General features: G+C 38.0%; 1 protein-coding gene across 1 annotated transcript in view; it reads right to left on the bottom strand.

Moving 5' to 3' along the window:
* LOC126183907 (histone-lysine N-methyltransferase 2D-like) overlaps positions 1 to 22673 on the bottom strand; it is a 220954-nt gene that overhangs the window by 142650 nt on the left and 55631 nt on the right. Inside the window, exons 7-8 of the mRNA XM_049926250.1 lie at positions 21944 to 22106; positions 14609 to 14793 (exon numbers count right to left, since the gene is read on the bottom strand). Coding sequence (XP_049782207.1) covers positions 14609 to 14793; positions 21944 to 22106 — 348 coding nt within the window. The remainder of the gene's footprint in view (positions 1 to 14608; positions 14794 to 21943; positions 22107 to 22673) is intronic.

The following is a 22673-nucleotide window of genomic DNA, read 5'->3' on the forward strand; positions in this document are numbered from 1 at the left end:
TCCATGATGGCTGTGACAAGTGGAACATCAGTGACCTTGGCGGGTTAATGTATAGTGCAGTATTATGGGAGGAAGTATAATTGGCCCCCATTTTATCGATGGCAATCTAAATGGTGCAATGTATGCCGATTTCCTACGTAATTTTCTACCGGTGTTACTACAAGATGTTTCACGGCATGGCAGAGTGGTGATGTACTTCCAACATGATGGACGTCCGGCACATAGCTCGCATGCAGTTGAAGTGGTTTTGAATAGCATATTTCGTGACAGGTGGATTGGTCATCGAAGCACCATACCATGGCCCGCATGTTCACCGGGCCTCACGTCCCCGGATTTCTTTCTGTGGGGAAAGTTAAAGGATATTTGTTATTGTGATCCACCGACAACGCCTGACAACATGCGTCAGCACATTGTCAATGCATGTGCGAACATTATGGAAGGCGAACTACACACTGTTGAGAGGAATGTCGTTACACGTATTGCCAAATGCATTGAGGTTGATGGACATCATTTTGAGCATTTATTGCGTTGATGTGGTATTTACAGGTAATCACGCTGTAACAGCATGCATTCTCATAAATGATACGTTCACAAAGGTACATGTATCACATTGGAACAACCAAAATAAAATGTTCAAATGTACCTACATTCTGTATTTTAATTTAAAAAACCTACCTGTTACCAATTGTTCATCTAAAATTGTGAGCCATATGTTTGTGACTATTACAGTGCCATCTATCACAAAGCAAAAAAGTGGTCCAACTAAAACATTCATATTTCTTTACATACTACAGGAATATGTAATAAAAAATGGGGGTCCTATTTTAAAAAAATGCAGTTGATATCCGTTTGACCTATGGCAGCGCCATCTAGCAAGCCAACCATAGCGCCATCTGGTTTCCCCCTTCAAGCTAGACAAGTTTTGTTCTTTGTTGTTCTTTCATTTGACATTTATTTCATCAGATATTTGGCCCCGTCGCGATCAATGGACCACTATATATATGGGAGGGGCAGGGGCTAGAGGGTCAGCATGGAAAAAGGATAGGAGTATAGAAGCAGAAAAAGATCATTCATATGAATATGGGTGGTGTGGATAGCTGAATGCCACATTCAGAGATACTTGGGAGAGGAGTAGGGAGTAAAGATAGAGGGAAGTTGCTGATAAAACTGTGTGAATGGTGGTTAGGGATGGACTTTGGACGAGAATTAGCAGAGACTAAAGTTAGGTAGTTGTGTGGCTGTAGAATGTGTTGGAAGCACAGTTACTATCAATCCAGCTGACATAGGCTTGTATTTTGGGGACATTTGGGAAGGTTATGTAAAGAGCAACTCTTGAAGTAACTACTGAATCAAGCATGTGCTGAGCAGTATGGTTTCATTGTGTGGTGAAACTTATACCTGCCAACCCTTTGATAGTGGCCATTTGTAAAGGCTGTCTGCTGGTTGATGGTTATGCCCATATACAGAGCTTAACAGTAGCTGCAGGAGAGTTGTTACGTGATGTGGTTGTCTTCACTAGGGCTTCTGCCCACGATGGGGCAGGACAGGACTGGGTGGATGTGTAGGAGAAATACAGTATTCACCTGCATCTCTCACTAGGATAAAACCAATTTAGTAAAAGCGATGGTGCATGAAGATTGAAGGTTGGAGGGGTATCAGAATGCCAGTTTGATAGAACTGGGAACAAAACTGGAGAGCATATTTCTAAATCTGTTGCACTATGAGATGTACTTGTAACTTTCACAGAGATGTGGTTCAGTATTTCCTGACCTGGAATGTTGCGAGTCAGATGTTTGTTTTCAGCCGTGTCTCTTTGGAAATAAATCATTCCTCATCTTCACTGTTTTCTCAATAGTCTTTCTCTCTCTCAGTTTACCTTTGACCTATCTCGTCTTCCATTTATCCCAATTTAAAAAAAGGAACCATCTTGTTATTTTTATCACAGGCAATATATACACACTCTTTTCTACTGGTTTCCCTCTCTTTCCATATCTCTTACATTTCCTTTCCCTTAGCCACTCCATACATTAGAGAAAAGACCTAAGTTTTAAATGTGAGTCATAATATTATATTTTCCATTTAAGTGCCTATCAGCTGCTCAATTTCTGCAGTACGCAATGTGTCATTGTGTTTACTCATACTATTGTTTGTATTCCATTCACAATTTTCCATTGTCATAAATATAACAGTCAAGGTGGTTTAATTTTAATTAGTTTGTTGTATATTTTGGGCTTTGTATTATTGTGAATTTATAGTATTGTGAAACATGTTAATTTGTTGTAGAGCCAATATACCATACACATCACTCAACTGCTCATGTGGCTATATAGTGGTTGCTTCAATGGTTCACTGGTGTCATATGAGACAGTATTGTGTAAACAGCACAGTATTTCCATGAGACAGCTGCCCATCATCTTCAGGTGCTACTGACACATGGCTGTTGTGGCTTACCAGTTTATGTGCTGGCTTGGTAGAAAATCTCAGGCACCAAGTTTTGAGTCCATAATGTCACTATAGGTAGAAAAGCAATCCTCATGGAGTACGCTGCTTGTTCTGGCTGCTTCTAAGGTTTGATCAAATGCATTTTGAACATGCTTACCAGAGTTCCTGTTCTGCACAAACACAGAGTAGAGATGGCTAAGATCTGCTGACAAGCTCTCTGGACTTGAGATAGCCTTAACCATGTCAATGAGAGTCTGTAATACATTGCTGTGTTGGGATGGGTGCTGACAGCTTGTGGCTCATAGATGGAGACTGGTGTGTATTGGTTTTGACAAGCTCTCTGGACTTGAGATAGCCTTAACCATGTCAATGAGAGTCTGTAATACATTGCTGTGTTGGAATGGGTGCTGACAGCTTGTGGCTCATAGATGGAGACTGGTGTGTATTGGTTTATAAAATACACTGTGACATAAGGAGCCAGCTTCTTTTCTTCAAACCGAGACAGGAAGGAAGCACTGCTGTCCCATGGGGCCATATCACAAAGGTATCATCTACATACCTTTGAAAACATTTAGGTTTCAAAACCACTGATTGAAGTCCCTTGTTCTGGAATACTCCCATAAATACGGTTAGCTGCATAGGGAGACAGAGGTCTACCCATACCAACACCATCAGTTTGCTTAAAATATTGGTTCTTAAATAAAAAGTAAGTCAAGATAAGCACAGGTTTGAAAAAATGTAAGATGTCATCTTCCAGCTTAGCTAGTATGAGCTGTAGTGAATACACCAGAAGCACTCAGATGAACTAAGAGGCCACATTGAAAATCACTAATACATCATTTTGTTCAAGATGCAGATTCTTCAGTCATCATAAAAAATCTTCTGAATTTTGAGTAGTGGTCACATTTCATTATCAAAAGCCCACTCAGTCCAGCTCCAATTGTCAACTGTGACCTATCTCCAGAGCAGCAAGTTAGGTGTTTAGCTTTTTCTGAGTTTCCTTAATAGCATATATTGCTTAAATTTTGTCCACGTATTTGTATTTAAGAAATTTAATTTCACATTTTCAAAGTGTAAATTGAGGCAGTCAGTAGTGCAGCAGTTGCTCATTTGTCTGTTTTGAGACAAGTGACCTTCTGGTTCAGTCTAATTAGCCACTCAGTCTAGTTTCAGCTGTTGCCTGTGACACATCTCCTCCAGGGTAGCAAGTTACATATTTAGCTATTTAGCTTTTTCTTTGTTTCCTTAGCAGAATATATTTCTTAAATCTCACATGTGTTTTAATATTTAAAAGGTTAAATCTCAAGTTTCATAAACATAATTTCATGCTGTCTGTAGCTCAGCTGTCATTTCTTTCGAACGGTCAGCTACACAGTTAATTGGGCACCAGCTTCGATTGGTGACATCTGAGGAGTGTGACGAGTGTTACATCAAGGCATCTGCCAGGTTTTATAGTTTGTTTCTTCAGTCAGTCTTCCTAGGATGGGTAGGATGTTTCCATGCTGTGTGAAGATGCAGCAGGAAGCAGCTGTGGTTCACAAACAGTTGGATATTGTTTTGGTTGTGGTTAACCATCGTCAGGCTGCTGCCTCAGAGTGCAGCAGTAGCAGAGATGTCACCTGTTTCACCCATATGCTGCTGAGGCACCTCCTAGTGCACACAATGCAGTGGATCTGCCCTCACAGCAGGGTGCCGGCAGACCGTAACACATTCGCGCTGCTCGAGGCGGAGGGCTGACGTGCGGGCTGGGCGTCCGGCCTTACCTATTCGTCCTGCGAGTGAACGAGTGGCCGCACCTTCGGCAGGGTCAGAGCGGGCACGTGTGGGGAGGGGCTCTCTAGCTCTTGGGAGCTCCGACAACGTCGGGCTCATTAACGGATCCCCTCGGGATGGTAGCGTTCGGGGCAGGGAAGAGAGCCGACGTGCACCCGGCGTGTCGGCAGGAGTGGGGACCTCGCGTGATACGTGGAGGCAGCCTCGCCTACAGCTATCAAGCATGCGGGATGCAGCTGTCTGTGAGTTGTGGCTCATGTCAGCACCGACAACACCTGTCACGTGGGTTCTGAGACCGTCTTCAGTTCGTACTGAGTGTGAGGTGCAAGCAGAGCTAACAAATGTGCAGCATTGTTCCCAGGATTGATTGGAATCCTTTGGTTTGGAGCTGAGTAGAAGGCTTTGTTGACTCTGTGATAGTCTTGGCTGAAGATTTCTGTACCTGCATTATTTGTCGGGGAATTGTAGGACTTCTCTCGATAGTTCTACGGTGCACAAAGCAAAGGAAGCAGCTACGAGTAGCGGCGTACTTGTGGCGTGCACGTTGTTTTTTTTTTTAGGCTAGTCAGTAGACTGAGGTACTCTAATGAACACTCGCCAGATGGTACGCAGATAGGAATATCAGACCGTGTGGACATTAAAGACCCTTTTACTGTCAAAATTTTTTAGTAAACTGTTGAAATATTTATAACAAAGTTTCCAGATTTACAGCCCTCAAGGAAAACTCATGCTCAAACTATTATTGGGACCAAACCTGAAGTAGAAAGCTCTGAATATTTAGTGGGTCATGGTACGTTTATCAGAAAGACTGATTAAGATGCCATAGGAGGTAGAGTGTTCCCATAATAATACAAAAATATTGTCTCTACTGAGGTTGAAATTGAGAGTAACAGTGAAGTTATCTGGTCATGTATAGCAGGCCTAGCTGAAAGCAAATTAATTATTGGATGTTTTTACTGGACACATGATTCTGCTGTGACAGTTCTAGAGTCATTCAAACAAAGTATAAGGTCAGTAGCCCATAACTACCCAAATCATACAATACTAATTGGAGGCAACTTTAACCTGTTAAGTATAGACTGGGACATCTGTGGATTTGTTGCAGTTGGTACAGACAGATAGTCCTGCAAAGTACTTTTGAACACCTTTCTGGAAACTGTCTTCAGCATCTAGTTCAGCAACTCCAACACAATGGGAATATCTTACACCTTGTAGCTATAAACAGGTCAGACCTTATCAGTGGTATCATTATAGACACAGCGATTGGTGATCATGATGTCATATCAGTGACTGTAGTTACAAAAGTCAATAAATCAGTCAAGAAGGCTAGGAGAGTGTTTCTGCTAGAAACAGCAGATAAGCAGTTGTTGGCATCTCACTTAGCCAATGAACTGCAATCACTTAGTTCCGATGTAATGGACATAGGGGAATCACATACAAACTTAGGCAGAGTATGTGTGTAGTAAGTGGATTAAGGATGAAAAACACCCATCATGCCTTAGCAACAAAATCTGGAAAATTCTGAGTAAGTAAAGGCTGTTGTACTCTTTGTTCCAAAGAGAATGTTCAAATGATGACAGGCAACTTTAGCAGAAGTCTGTGCATGTATGAAAAGATCTTTGTGTGAAGTATTCAACAACTACCACCTTCATACCTTAGAAAAAGATCTCACTGAGAAGGTGGGAAAATTTTGGTCCTATGTAAAATGACTAAGTGAGTGTAAGGCTTCCATCCACTCACTTGTTGACCAGTTTGATGTGACAGTTGAAGATAACAAAATGAAAGCTGAAGTTTTAAATTCCATGATTAAAAAATTGTTCATGCATGAGAATCATACAGATGTACCATTGTTTGACCAATGCACAGAGCCCCTTGTGGATGACATAGTAATAAGCATCCCTGGCATAGACTGAAGAGTTGAAAACAAATACAGTCACCTGGTCCCAATGGATTCCCAATTTCGTTGTAAAAAGAGTGCTCTATGGCATTGCCCCTTAATGAGCTTGCATTTATCGTGTATCTCTCAGCCAGTAAAAAGTCCCAAGCAACTGAAAAACCCCAGGTGACTCCTGTATATAAGAAAGGTAAAACAATGGACCTGCAAAACAAACCAATTTCCTTAACATCAGTTTATTAAGGGCACCCAAAGTGGAAAGCTGAGATATTAAGCGAGTAGTGTAACATATATCGCAAAGGCAGATAGGGGCTATAGCAGGGGGAGTGTTCATTGTAGTTGACAAAAATATTGTCTCTACTGAGGACAAAGTTGAGTGTGATAGTGAAGTCATCTGGTTGCATATAACAGGTGATTGTGAAACTAAATTAATTGTTGGATGGTTTAACCAGCCACGTGATTCTGCTGTTGAAATACTTTTGAACGCATTTTATGAAAATTGTCTTCAGCAGCTAGCTCAGCAACCCACACACAATGGAAATATCTTAGACTTTGTAGTCACAAATAGGCCAGACCTTATCACAATGTCAGTATAGAAACGGGAATTAACAATCATGATATCATTATATCAACTGTGATTACAAAAGTTAATAAATCAGTCAAGAAGGCTAGGATAGTGTTTCTGCTGGATAGAGCAGATAATCAGTTATTAACATCTCACTTAGACAGTGAATTGGCATCACTTAGTTCCAGTAAGATGGATGTAGAGGAATTATGGGCAAAGTTTAAGCAGACTGTAAATTGTGGTCTGGAGAGTTACATGTCTAGTCAGTGGATAATGGATGGAAAAGACCCACCATGGCTTAATAACAAAATTCAGTGGATGCTGAGAAAACAGAGACTGTTGTATTCTAGATTCAGAAGGGGACACACAAATGACAACAAGTGAAGGTTAGTAGAGATTCATGTGTCTGTGAAAAAATCCATGCACAAAACATACAATAACTAGCACCATCACACCTTAGTAAAAGACCAGGCAGAGAACCTGAGAAAATTCTGGTTGTATGTAAAATTTCTAAGTGGATTCAAGGGTTCCATTCAGTTCCTTGTTGACCATTCTGTGGAGTCAGTTGAAGATAGCAAAACAAAAGCTGAAATTTTAAATTTCATACTTAAGAAATCACTCACACAGAAGAACAATGCAAACATTGGCCCCTTACATAGGTTGCATTTATTGTGAATCTCTCACCCAGTAAAAAGTCTCAAGTGACTGGGAAACAGTGCAGATGACTCCAGTATATAAGAAAGGTAAAAGAACGGACCCTCAAAATTACAGACTAATATCCCTAACTTATGTTTGCTGCAGAATCCTTGAACATATTCTCATTTTGAATGTAATAAACTTTCTTGAGACTAAGAAGCTTATGTCCACAAATCAGCATGGTTTCAGGTACCATCACTTGTGAAAAACTCAGCCTGCCCTTTTCATACATGATATACTGAGAACTATGGATGAAGGACAACAGGAAGATTCCTTATTCCTAGATTTCTGGAAAGAATTTGACATGGTGCCCCATTGAAGGCTGTTAACAAAGGTATGAGTATATGTAAAAAGTTCACAGATATGTGAGTGCCTCGAAGACTTCTTAAATAACAGAACCCAGCATGTTGTCCTCGATGGCGAGTGTTCATCAGAGACAAGGGTATCATCAGGAGTGCTGCAGGGAAGCATGATAAGACTGTTGTTGTTCTCTATATACATAAATGATTTGGTGGAGAGGCTGGGGAGCAATATGCAGTTGTTTTCTGATTATGCCATGGTGTATGGTAAGGTGTCGAAGTTGTGTGACTGTGGGAAGATGCAAGATGACTTAGACAAAATTTTCAGTTGGTGTGATGATTGGCAGCTAGCCCTAAATGTGGAAAAATGTAAGTTAATGTGGATGAGTAAGAATAACAAACCTCTAATGTTTGAATAGAGTATTACTAGTTTCCTGCTTGACACTATCAAGTCATTTAAATATCTAGGTGTAATGTTGCAAAGTGATATGAGGTGGACCTAGCATAAGGACACTGTGGTAGGGAAGGCAAATGGTCAACTTTGGTTTATTGGGAGAATTTAAGGAAAGAGTGGTTCACTTGTAAAGGAGCCCACATATAGGATGCTGGTGCAACCTATTATGGAGTACGTCTCGAGTATTTGGGATCCATACCAGGTCAGACTGAAGGAAGACATGAAAGCAACTCAGAGATGGGTGGCTAGATTTGGTACCAGTAGGTTTGAACAACATGTAAGTGTTATGGAGATGCTTTGGGAACTTAGATGGGAATCCCTGGAGGGAAGGCAATGTTCATTTTAAGAAACACTATTGAGAAAATTTAGAGAACTGGCATCTGAAGGCGACTGCTGAACGATTCTACTGCCACCAACATGCATTGGGCATAAAGACGACAAAGATAAGATACAAGAAATTAGGGCTCATACAGAGGAATACAGACAGCTGTTTTCCCCTCTCTCTATTTGCAAGTGGAACAGGAGTGGAAATGACAAGTGGTGGTACAGCACATCCTTTGCCACGCACCATACAGTGTCTTGCAGAGCATCTTTGTAGATGCTGATGTAGACAGAGGAGTAGAATTCTGGAATGTACTCTGACTTCAGATATAATAAATGTCCTAGAAACTGGAAAGTTTATGTCCATGAATAAGCACTGTTTTAGAAATCATTGATCATGTGAAATTTGGCTTGCCCTTTTCTCACATGATATACTGCAAGCAATGGATGGAGTGCAAAATCAGATTTCTTATTTCTAGATTTCCAAAAAGTGTTTGACACCATATCCCACTGCAGACTGTTAATGAAAGAATGAGCAAATGGGATATCTTTCCCAGATATAAGAGTGGCTCAAAAACTTCTTAAGTAATAGAGCCCAGTAAAGTTCTTGCCAGCGAATGTTCATCATGTACATGGGTATCATCAGGAATGTCCCAGGGAAGTGTGATAGAACTGCTTTTATTTTCTATATACATAGATCACCTGGTGATCAGGGTGATCAGCAATCTGCAGCAGTTTAATGATGATGCTGTGGTGTATGAGAAGATGTCAAAAATGAGTGACTGTAAGATGATACAAGATGACTCAGATAAAATTTATAGTTGCTGTGATGAAGGGCAACCAGCTCTAAATGTAGAATAATGTAAATTAATGTTGACATGTGGGAAAAACAAACACATAATGTTTGGACAGAGCACTAGTAATATGCTGTTTGACACAGTCATGTTGTTAAATATCTGGGTGAAACATTGCAAAGCACTATGAAATGTAATGAGCATGTGAAGATTGTGAGAAGGAAGTGAATGGTCGACTTTATTTTATTGAGGAGTCTTAGCAAAGTGTGGTTCATCTGTAAAGTAGACTGCATATAGGACACTAGTGCTTGAGTACTGTGTTAGGGATCCACACCAGATTGGATTAAAAGAAGACATCAAAGTAATTTGAGTTGGGGTGATAGATTTGTTGACAGTAAATTCAAACAACAGGAAACTGTTATGGAGATGGTTTGGAAACTCAAATGGGAATCACTGGAGGCAAGGTGACATTTTTTCAAGAAATACTATTGACAAAATTTAGAGAACCAGCATGTGAAGCTGATTGCAGAACAATCCTACCACCACCAACACACATTTTGCATCAGAACCACAGAGATAAGTTATGAGAAATTATGGCTGATATGGAGGCATATAGACAGCCGTTTTTCCCTTGTTCTATTTGCAAGTGGGACAGGAAATGAAATGACTAGTAGTGGCACAGGGTACCCTCCACCATGCACTCTGTGGTGATTTGTGGAGTAATATGTAGATGTAGATGTAGAAAAGAGAAGCCAGATGTCTTGTTGTCTTGTTATGTAATATGTTGATGCTCCTGTATGGATCACAGTGGGATGAAATGGATCTCCTCCTTTAAGTTCTTCAGCAGGCCATAAAGTTGTGGTGGAACTGGCACTCATACTCTTAAGCTCTTTTTCAGGGAACTCGCTGGATTTGAGGAAGGTGGATGTCTTCCATTGTATTGTATTCATTTGAATCTTCTGGAGATGACAATATGCTGAGCCCTGCAGTTAAATCATCATCTTGCCAAAATAAGATATTGCAGGAAGGAAAACAGCAGTGTTTCTCTTGTCAGCAGGTAAAATTACTATTCCTGTGTCTTCTCTTTAGGAACAGAGCATGTGTCATTCCTCACAAATGATGTTCCACTCAGGTGGGCGAATCCTAGTTATCACCCTACAAGTCTCTTGCCTTATTTCTTCTATAGCCTCACTGAGAAGTTTCAAGACACCATGCTCAGTGGCCTGATAAAATTTTTGATGGGCAAATTCTTTGAAGTGGGTGAGAAATTTAGTCCCTTTACCAGCACTGATATTGCAGTGTTTTATGATTGACATGTAAGGTGATGGAACTTGGAAGTTTGATGCACCATGACCAGCTGCTGCATCCAGTTCAGAAGTGACTGCATGGCACTGTCCACACACTTCCAGGAATCCAATGGCAAACTTCACAAGATATTAAAATGAAGTGAAATCATGCTTCTGGAGGGCCTGTTTAGCTCTTACCTTGTATAATGGAAGATCTCACACCAGTGTCCTGCTAGCTCATTGTTCAATTCTCTTAGCAGCCCCAGAATCTATATAATAGGTAATCTTGGTGAATGTTGGTATAGTTTGCTGGTCCAGACATTTCAATAAAAATTTGAGAGTGCGGGACTGTCTATTTCTCTTGCTAGAGAGTTTATCAAACTCATATATTCTGTTGTCCATCTTTTCCCAGTCGAGCTGTTTGAGGCTTTCCCAATGAGATAAATACATGAATGATTCATGGGCTTTTTACTGAATAATGTTATGTAAAGTGTGCAATGTTTCCATGAGACAGCTGCTAATCATTTTCAGGTGCTAATAATGCATTGCTGTTGTTACTCATCAATTCATGTGCTGGGTTGCAAGAAAAGCTCAGGTGCCAGGGGTGGGGATAAAAAGTCAACCTGCCATGGATCCAACTGAGGACATAGCATATACATACAGGCCAGGTGTTGGTGGCCAAGTTAACTGCCCTTTCTTCAATTTCCCATCTCTATTAACTCACTGCATTTGTTTGACTGTGGCCAACAATGCTTTAGTGTTGCCAGTGCTGGTGCCCATGCTATGCTGAGTTGACATCCCAAATCTCTGTTAATTAAGTCACCAATTATATGTCTTTTGACCATGTTTTTAATTATGGATGCCCAGTACATGGAGACAGACAAGAGTGTCTTTGTTTCTCTGTAGTGTACACCACTTCCCATGTCAAGACTGTGCAGGTTTTTCTGGTTAACCTAATCTTTTGTGACATCTGTGTTCATCACATCTGTCTTTAAAAGTGCTACACAACTAGGCAATGTAATATTTCACATACTGACATGGGATTTTATGTACTCCTGGTCTCGTCACACCCAGGTCATATTTAACAGAATGCAGCCTCATCTGCACTTGCACCAACTCTAGCCCTGTAGTACTTTACTGCATTGGGTCCATGGAATGTGACCACACTTTTCCCATGCTGCATATCCCTAGTCTGCAGATTTTTTTTCCTGTTGATGAGCACTGGATGTTGATGTCTTTTATTATTCTTCTACAATGATGTTACAGCCTTGTCCCTTGATGCCTGCACTTTGCTAGTTAGCCAGCACATAAATTTGTGAGTCACAACAGCAGTTCATCAATAGCACCAGAAGATGATGAGCAGCTGTATTTTTTAGATATATTGTGCAGTTTACACAACACTATCTGACATGACTCAAGCAGTTATTGCATTGGAAAAGCCTCAAACAACATTTATGCTGGTTGTTTACACAGCAGCCTTCAAGCCTGTATGTCCTAAACTTATGATAAATCAACCTACTGCTAGGTTCAAAATCACAGAAAAGATAGATATGTAGTTATGTATATTATCATTCACTGCAAAAATCATCCCTGTAGGAGAAGAAGGAAGGAAAATTGGGTTTCATGTTCTGTTGACAGCAAGTTCATTAGAGACAGAGCACAAGCTATGATTGATTTTTGAAGATGGGGATAAGAAAATTTTATGCCCTTTTGAAGGAAACAGCCATGCATTTGCCTGGCACAATGTAGGGAAATCACAGAAAACCTATACCTGAATGGTCTGATGCAGATTTTAACCATTGTCCTCCTGAATGTGAGTCCAGTGTGCTAACCACTGCATCATATTGCTCTGTCCATTTAGTAGAGAAAGTTTTAAGTAAAGTAAATTATTTTAAAGATATTTTCTAAATCTTACACCAATTACATGATGACTGAATTATCAAAAAATTGTAGTTACGGAGAAATTTTGTTCGATACAAATCTATGAAATAAGTGGTAATTTGTGGAAATAAGGGGTCAGGGGGAATAAAGAACTAATAGTCTCTGTTGTGCTTTTCTAGCCATTGATAAATGTTTTGAAGTGTGTGTTTAGTGGCATTACAGGTTGAACCTTGCAATAAATAATGGGTATGAATGAATTCACATGAAATGCAATGACGTTTTCTGATAAGTATCATTTCCAATATTTATGAGTGGTCATGAAGAAGGGACACTACTACAAGCCATAAACTACACAATATCACTCTCATCACCATGTATTTTCTGTTAAACAATTGAATGTTAAGCTTTGCCTATCCTTGCCTTCTATATTTATCGCCACCTGTTGTGGATAAATCAAAAACAAATCTCAGAGGAGTCAACAGTCCATCAGTCAATATAGGTTCCTTTTGTAGCATTCTGTATGCAGTAAGTTTTCTTTTCAAGCAAAATTATTCACAGAATTGCAGCCATAGAATAACTGATTTTTGTAGTATGCATTTTTGGTCATCTCTTCACAAAAAAAAGCTTGATTGAAATTTATTCCCTTTGATTTATGATACCTCATTTTTTATGTTTTTTACCAGTATATTGTATATGTATAGTGTACACTCATACATTCAGTTATAGGTAAGTGACTTGCACCACACTTTATTGATTCTTAAGAACCAAAAGTGTTCATTAGTATGAAGAAGACTGTTAGTGTATATGGAGAGTTAGATGTAGAATAGTAGCATGGAGCTGATGCCTAACAAGAGTAAATGTGGATAAATTAAAATTTTCTATTTTATTTTATTATCTTCATAATACTTGTTTCCTTCTCTCCAACTTCTTTATGTATTTAATCTTCTAAATTTACACAACCATCTTGTTCTTGTATAGATTCAAATGCATCTATAATTGGAGGTTTTGCATCTAGGTCTTTTACAGGAATATGATGCATACTGCAAGGGGTGGGAGCAGTGGTGGAATATTAATGGGCAAGGATATTGCATAGGTTGGCTGGGTGGCAAAATACCACATGGGGAGACTACACAACTTGACAATGCTGCATCTAGCAGCCTGTTATCCTGTCCTCAGCACATCCCATCACTATCCCTATCCTGTTACCCCTCATCCCTCCTCTTCTGTGCCCTCAATACCAACCCCAGGTGAGCCTGCATAATCACCCCAGTAGGGCCACAGTGGCCAGAGATGACAGTGGCCAAATCCAATCACTAGAAAAGCATCCAACATGTTAGTGCCTCCTATGTGAGGTGAATAGCAATCTATTTTAATTATATTGATATTCCATCTACAATTTTCCAGTGTGTAATGATTTAACATCATTCTGATATCAAACAAGGTAAGAAACAATAAGAATTTGACAAAGTAGAGTTCCTACATATTATTAATTTCTCATTACTGATCATGTTTTTAAATAAAAGTAAGTAAATAAGAACTACTTGCAAATCTTCATGAACGGAGGGAGCGCCTGATACTAACAAATTGAGTGTAAAGCATAAAATTACTGAAACAGAATGAAATAAGTAAATGGATAGATAAATGAAACAATTGAAAGTCCAGGATGGAATAACAATAATATGGAAAGGATAGACTGCTACTCACAACGTAGAGGAGACTCTGAGTCAGACAGGCAGGCACAATGAAAAAGAATGCTAGAAATAATTTAGCTCTCAGGCAAAGTCTTTCTTCAGGAGTACATATTCATGCTAGCACAACACACACACACACACACACACACACACACACACACACACACACACACACACACAAACACACACAGGCACTGTCTCTGGACACTAAGGCCTTAGTTTTGAACAGAAAAATAGATATACATATGACAGTTAGCTTAAAACCAAAGAAACAAACATACTATTATCACAAAAGTGGAATAGTATGATACTCTATGAAACAAATGTACAAAGAAATCCAAATACATAAGGTACATCTAAAACTTAAGCTAAGAACCAGTTTTGATAGCAATTTATGGAAATTTGTGACTTTCCTACTAGCCCAAGACAAACAATATTTGCCCATATTACAATCTATTGAACTGTTGCCCAAAATTTAGCACAAGCAGTCTATTAGACAAAGTCATACAAACCTGCTTTCCATAATTTCCAGAATCAGAATATGTTGAATTTCCAAGTAAGTGTCTCAAGTCTGGAGGCAAACATGATGCTAAGTCAGCCAGTGGTGATGAGTATGTTGCTGTTGTACTTGTCAGATCTGTTGTACCAATACCCGTTGTGATTGGCCTCATTCCTGAGCTGCTCACAACACTTGAAGCTGAAAAGATCCACAGTCAAATTAACTAGTTAATGCAATATGGTGTTGTCCTCACATATGTTGAAACTTTTTAATGTGTTTTTATTTTCTTCATTGCAAATTTTGTGACTTTTCTGTCTGTAATGAATTTAGATTCATCAAACATTTAAAATTTCTTAATAATGTTGCTCTATGATTTTTGAAAGCTATAGTACTTTCTAAACAAAGCTATATAAACTAAAACCATAATTATGTACCTATTAGCTGCTTCACATGTCTTATATGCTATACTATGAGTATCTGCTGTTACACATATCATTGTTTGCATTTCTCCAAGTATTTACTTTTATCTTATTCGCATATGAATGCATGGACAAGAAAATAATTAAAACATATTTACGTTTTTGTTCTTGCAACAGTTCCACTATCATTAAACTACAGCAAACATGTAAATAATTCTGTTACTACTGTCTCTATATAACTGCTTGAATGAAGATTTATGAATGTTTTGCGAGTGGCGTAACAGTAGGAAAACTGAAGAATTCGAAACAACCTGCTGTTCTCTGTGAACTAAACAAGCTGCAATATATGGAAATATGAGATGTAATCTAAAGAAGAAAGTGTATTCTTTAATAAGTTACAGTGAGAAAGGATGATTTTGTTTGGTAACAAATTCTTTAAAGTGCACAAACTATTGCAATAAAAATAAGACTGGATAAAGGGACCACTTATTAACAGAATAAATACTTAAATTATGAAAATATGTGTCACATATTCAAATAACATGAGAGGAAAAATACACAAGCTATTTTACAAATGCTGATACGTGTGAATGATCTCATAGACTTTGAGCATTGCTTTACAAGTTGAATAATGAAATACATCAAAACAGGCCCAAAAACATGAATGATGAATTGTCTTACAAAAGGCTTGTGACTGTTCTGAAAAATGTGACTATTTCTCACACATGGATCAATAGGTTTCTACAGTTTACACATCATCATGAACAGTAAGTTACTGTTTCAGCAAAATATATGTACGTTGATGCTCTTCTATTAGTAGAAACTCATGAAGAAGTAAATGTACAGTATCTTGAAATGAAGACGCACAAGGATGGTGATAAATTTCTTAGGACAATTTTTTTTTTTTTTACAAGTTGATGAAAATGCCATATCACATATGTTTAAGCTGTCTGGTGAGCTACAGTGTATGTGTAATGGAAGTGAGACAACTATATCAAGCCAAGAAAAGGGACATTGACTTTTCAACATAATGGAAACACTGGAGATCAGCTTCTGGTTGAAGGAAGGTAATGGTAATAGTGAATGACATCAATTTATTGTTAGATGCCAGAAAATACAGGTACTTTCATGGACTGCCACATCTCAGAAAAATCAATACACCATATCATCATAGGTCCCTCAAGTCACCAGAGTCAAGCAAGTGCAGTAATCATTTTAGGAGGCTACACCAGTTAAGAAAGAGGAAGAAACTTTACACTTTAAGGAATATCTTCTCCAAGGCAAGCTGTTTGTGGCTTATCAGCTCATTTGGCTATTAACCAGAAATAATTTCATATGTTTAAAGTTTTCTTGCCGCTCAGTCAGGTCTTACTTGACTTCACTTAACCCTTAAGCAGTCACGCGGAGTGTTCAGAGCACCCCAGCCATCCTTATCGATGGATTATTACATAATGGATAGGAGTATAATGTCGTGTTCTTTAGTACCTTTCTAGGACATAATATGAAACCTTTGAGTAACAATAGAAACTACAATGGAAGTGCAAGTTTCAAGAAAACATGCAACAATGTGCCTTGGCGTGTAGTCTGCACCCCGCACGACTCTTTATGTTGCAGTGCTGAGAGAAAGCGTACACTTGTGTTCTGCAGCAACTGCTTGTATTTTATTGCTCTCTGCAGTTAGAACAGCCATGGATCACTACAAAATACAACAAGAAAGAGTGCAGAAGCTTCTGGGAGAGGTCTTAGATAAAACTTTTGAAGGAGAAGAGGAAGAGGAAAAGGAGGAAACAGACAGTTGTGGAGTTCTCTCTCATCACAGTGACACCTAAACAGAGGATGAAGACAACCTGGAAGTGGAACCGCAAGTAAGTGCAGCAGATAATGAAAGCAAGCATGATTTTTTATTGGAAAGGATAAGGTTACAAAATGGATGAAAAGTTGTCCTAGTTGTAACATAAGAACTAGAAGTGTAGACCTCATTATTTATCTTTCTGGTATGAAAACTATTGCAAAATCTGCAAAAACTGCTGTGAACTGTTTTTCGATATTTATAAATGACATAATAATTAGAATGACTATCTCGTGCACAAATATTTTCATAAACCCATTGCATCAAATTTCACAAGAGACCGTGATGCCAAACCAACAAATGAGGAAGAAATCAAATCTATTCAGGGTCTGTAGATACTGGCTGGACATTACAGGGCAGGACACCAAAACCTGGAAGTCTTATGGGATACAAATGGTTTTGGAATTGCAATATTTCATGCAACAATGAGGTTACGGTGCTTTTGTTTGTTATTGCATTGTTTGAGATTCGATGATATTCGAGACAGACCATGGCTTAGAGAACTTGATTGCCTAGCTGCATTCGGAGAAGTATTTGAATTATTAATGTCAGACTGTGTCAGTAATTATACTGTGTCTAAACATACAACAGTGTATGAACAACTGGTTGCATTTAGAGGCAAATACAGTTTCCAACAGTATATACCAAGCAAGCCTGCAAAATATAGTTTGAAAATTTTCAGCTTGGGTGAAGCAAGAACATGGTATACTTTGAGGATAGAAATCTATGTTGGGAAACAGCCAGAGGGTCTCTTTGCATCATCAAACTAGCCTAAGGAGATAGTAAATAGACTTGTATGGCCTATCGAAGGTACAGGATGCAATGTGACACTAGAAAAATGGTTTTGTTCCATATCACTGGCTGATGAGCTCCTGAAAAAGAAACTTACAGTAGTAGGAACTCTTTGAAACAATAAGTGGGAGCTTCCTCTAGACATTGTTTGCACGATAGGTCGTGAACTTAGAAGCAGTCTTTTTGGATTCAGAAAGGATATCACCATAGTTTCATATATGCCAAAGAAGGGCAAAATCGTTTTTCTCCTTTCATCTTTGTATCATGATGGTGCCATTGACACTAATACTGTGGAGGAGAAGAAACCAGAAATTATAACAATTTACAAAAAGACCAAAACAGGTGTGGACACAACGGATGAAATGTGAGCTACTTATGCAACCTCAAGAAAAACTAGATGCTGGCCACTTGCCCTATTTTTCCAAACGACTAACATTGCTTGCACTAACACCTTCATCATATATGCAAATAATAACAATGAGAGGATTTCCTGAAGAATGTTTTTACATGATGTTGGAAGGTCATTTGTAAAATGGTTCAAATGGCTCTGAGCGCTGTGGGACTTAACATATGAGGTCATTAGTCCCATAGAACTTAGACCTACTTAAACCTAACTGACCTAAGGACATCACACACATCCATGCCCGAGGCAGGGTTCAAACCTGCGACTGTAGCGGTCGCGCGGTTCCAGACTGAAGCGCCTAGAACCTCTTGGCCCTAGTGGCCAGCAGTCATTAGTAAATCCCATAGTGTCCAAGAGATCAGCCACTCACTCCCTGCCTAAACAAGTTAGATTAAAAGCTTCAAAAATGGCAGGAATTGAAGACATCAACAATGCATCACCCTCTGAACAAAGAGTGCTTAAGCCCAGGCACTGCACAGTTTGTTTTCAGAGTAAAGATATAAAAGTCAAATCACACTGTGCTCGATGTTTGAAAGTTATGTGTGTGAAGCACATGAGAAATTTGTGTGAAAAGTGTTACAATAACACACCTCTTGCAGCCAGTGATAGTGACTCATTTCATAAAATGTTTGTGTGAGTTGACAGAACAAATGTTTAATTATATGTATAATGTCTTATACCAGTAACACAGTATGAAGCATAACAAATAAATAATTAAACAAAATATTGTAAGAAAATGAGAATTATTGCATATGTTTCAAATAACCCAATTTAATACTAAAGTAATATTACATAAAATGATAATGTACCAGGAGATAACATTATACATAGCCATTTGTCAAGTAAACATATTCATATCAGTGATATGCTGCACAACAATGTCATTATAGCCACTTATATTTGGGGTGTTAGCAACACCCCATGTGACTATTAACATTATGAAAAGCCGCGTGACCACATCAGGGTTAACTTCAAGTTAGTTTGTTCAGAGCAGATTGTGTTCCATATTGCACTGTATGTTCCTTGTAACTGGCTAGGTTAACTGTTCTTGTGACTGCAGGTAGGCAGCAGTATTCCATCTCCAATGGACACTCCATCTCTAAAGTCATGGAGATACTGGTTTTCTTATAGGCCAGCAAATCATCGTAATAACTCTACAGTCTGGTTGGACAGACATAAAGAAAAGTTGCAACATTCATTGCTTACAGTGTGGACACAAGTATATTATGTGAGCTATACAAATATGTCTCTTATGGTTTCCATACAAGTTCATATATATATTTTTTAAGGGTACAATTTTAAGCATTAACATTTTACAGTTTTTCCTGTTGTTCACACCAAGACTGCAAGAATATTTTCCATGTTTCAAGTATCCTTGAGAATCCTCAGATCTTGGAAGACATTTTGTTTATGCAGTATGTTGCTTTATGAGTTATTTACCAGGTTTTTCTAAGAATATTCACTTTCTTGTTACTTTGTGTGTATTCCAACTGGAATTTGTTGAAGGTCACAAAACGTAAGTGTTGTATAGAGAAATGTCTAAACTGCTGTAAAACATGATCATTGGCCAGTGATTTATTTTTGTTTGCATGGATAAGCACTTATTAGTTGATAGAGTGGGCCAACAGTCTATTTAGTAATCCCTTTTGTAATCCAACATCATTTATAGCTTTTTGTCATCTCTATTGCTGATATGAACATTGGTATGCATCATACTCATAAATATTACATTTTTGTTTTTCTTTAGTATGCAATTGACAGCACTCATATTATTTTTGAAGTAAAATGTTGACCTATAAAAGTTCCTGTTGGTTATCTGCTGTGAAAGTTCTGGTTCATTTTTCCAAATAAATCCTAGTAGTGTCACGTTTCATTTTAGCAGTTGCTGCCTAAAATCATAAGGTTACATGCAAAACTCTTTAATACACTGACAAGATCAAGTGCAACCCTCAAACCTTGGTTTTTCCTATTGCTCATTTTGTTACTTTGCTCAATAAATTTGTGCTTTCAGTTCATACAATGTTTTCACTGCTCATTTACTCGTAATATACTGTCTGAAGGGACATTGGCCTTGAAACCCTAGAAACTGTTCATTGACAGTCCTGTTGGCTCCAGGATTACATAATTTGAAAATTAATTTTCTCAATGTCTCTCAGACATTATGACTTACAGCACATATGCCAGTATCCTGAATTTTTTCTCTGTTTTATTTTTTTATCAAATTACAAAACATGTAATATTTAATTAAATATTTCTAGTGGCATTGTCACCCAGCTTGCTTCCTTCTTTCAAAAACTTTTCGTCGACATGCTATACAGCCCACATTCATCAACAAATAAAAACCCTAAATTTGCTTGAAATGGAATATGGTTAATATTTACCCATTGTTGACCACAAATTCACTCACCTTAATACTTTTCATCTTAATAATTTTCAATTCTGTAAAAGATGACTTCAAATTAACATTTTGTGTCAGTTATTCTGGTTGCTGCATACCTTATATTTCCACATGTGTTTTTGATGATGCTGGCTACAGAGAGATCACTCAGTGGTAGTATCATACATCACTGCCATTTTCTAGTATGATTTCTTGAGTGAATAGTTTATGCATTATTCACAGAACATTGATAGTAAGAGAAATCAGAATCTTCACCTTAGAACCATTACTCCATATAATCTTCACATTTAGAAACTGAACTGTCAGAATCTGAAGCATTTACAATCAGTTCTACCTCAGGATCAATTAGTACTTTGTTCACCATGGTGAGTGTTCACAAACTAAGTTACAACTTTACAGCAAAACTGCTTTTCACCGGTGTCTACTGTCAAAGTCAACAATATGTGTTGACAGGTGTTTCCAGTGACTGGCTTTCTTGGTAATAATATGAGCCGAAATTTACATATCACTTACCACTTTCATGCTTAATAATGACACTGAAACAGGTATACCAATTATAGGCATCTAACTAGTGGGTAATACCATCATTATCTTCATTGGATAATTCTGTTAACTTACAGTAAACAGAGGGTAGCACAGGCTTGTGCACAACACTGTGGTATGGCCAGGCATGAAGAATGCTTACTCAAATTGATAATTTCTCATAGATATCGGTTTTTCACTGATACAAAGCTTTTCCTCATTCTCATTTGCTACTGGTACTGGTAAGTATCAGTCAGACTAATGTGTCATCAACATGAGAGGAAGGATGGATAGAAAAATAGGGTCCCACATGTAATTAATAATGACACTTCATAAGTAGCAGACATTAGATTAGAAAAGGATAAGAAAGCAAGATACCTCCATCTTTTTCAAAGGAACCCACACATCTTAAGAAATTAAGGAAAATATGGGAAATCTAACATATGAATGGTCAAGTGAGGATCTGGATTGCACACCTACATGTGAGTCCAGGTCATTAATTACTGTACCATTTTACTTAGTTCCAGAGACATGAGTTTAATTACCACAGACTTACTAAAAACATTCAGGAATACTGTTGAGAGGAAACTGCGCATTCTGAACTCTACTCAAACCAATCTGTTAAAAGTAATGGATCAAAACTGTTCCCAAACTTTATTGTTTTCTGTAGGAATTCATGACAAAGCAAAACACTATGACAAATTAGTCACCATTATCAAGATAAAAAGAGGACCTACAGGTTAGTATGGATGTATCTTTAACCTAAATACTTGTTAGTTTATTTGGTATGACACATCAGTGGCCAAAGTTTGAAATAACTGGGTTGTGCAAGAGTTTCTTGATGTTCCTTCATCAAAATCTTATTAGAAATAACATAGCTCTGCAGGAGAAGTGCTTACCATCTAACAAAAAGTTGTGCTAAATTTTATTGTTTCAAATTCATGGTAAGGTAAAATAACAATTACCTTGCAATAAACCCAGTGCTGATCCAGGTCGTGGGATAGGATCAACCCCAAGAGCAATTTTTCGAAGGTTAGTTTCACTAGCACTTGGCCTGGCTAACATCAGATTTGATGTCCTTGGTAGCAGTCCATCAAGAGAAGTCTGTCGCAAGGGTGAAAAGGACCTGTTCAATTGAACACAGATTATGGTGTCATAAAATATTTAAAAATGAAAAATGTCAATAATTACTTATGTATAGATATGCATATAAATATCCTATGATCTACTTAATATAAGCTACTTCACAAAGGCAAACTGATGAAATTGTTGAAAGTAAAGTCTACTCTGGAACTAATATTAAGTCATATTTATTTTGAGAATGCAAAAAATGATTTTTGTTCTTTGTTTTCTAATGTCTACTTAGTGAACTGCATGTTTTAATGTAATTAAAGGGATTTCTTCTAGATAAATGAAAACTTGATTTTTGAATTTATTGATAAATATGTGTGCATAAGCTTTCCTTGAAAATAGTGCCTTCAGAAGAATTCTGTCATTTAACTCCTGTGAAGAGTGTTTAACTCTCTGAGAAACCGAGAACCAAGAAACCTTGTTAACTGACAGTTTAGTTTGATACAATGTGTACTTCACAAAATGTAATGGAAAAAGTGAGCTAATATTAAGATCTTCTCCTTGTTTTTGTTATATTTTTGTGGCTCAGTGGGCCAGGGGGTAAATGACATCCTAAAGATGCTA

The sequence above is a fragment of the Schistocerca cancellata genome, chromosome 4 (genome assembly GCF_023864275.1).
Source record: "Schistocerca cancellata isolate TAMUIC-IGC-003103 chromosome 4, iqSchCanc2.1, whole genome shotgun sequence".
Taxonomy (NCBI): domain Eukaryota; kingdom Metazoa; phylum Arthropoda; class Insecta; order Orthoptera; family Acrididae; genus Schistocerca; species Schistocerca cancellata.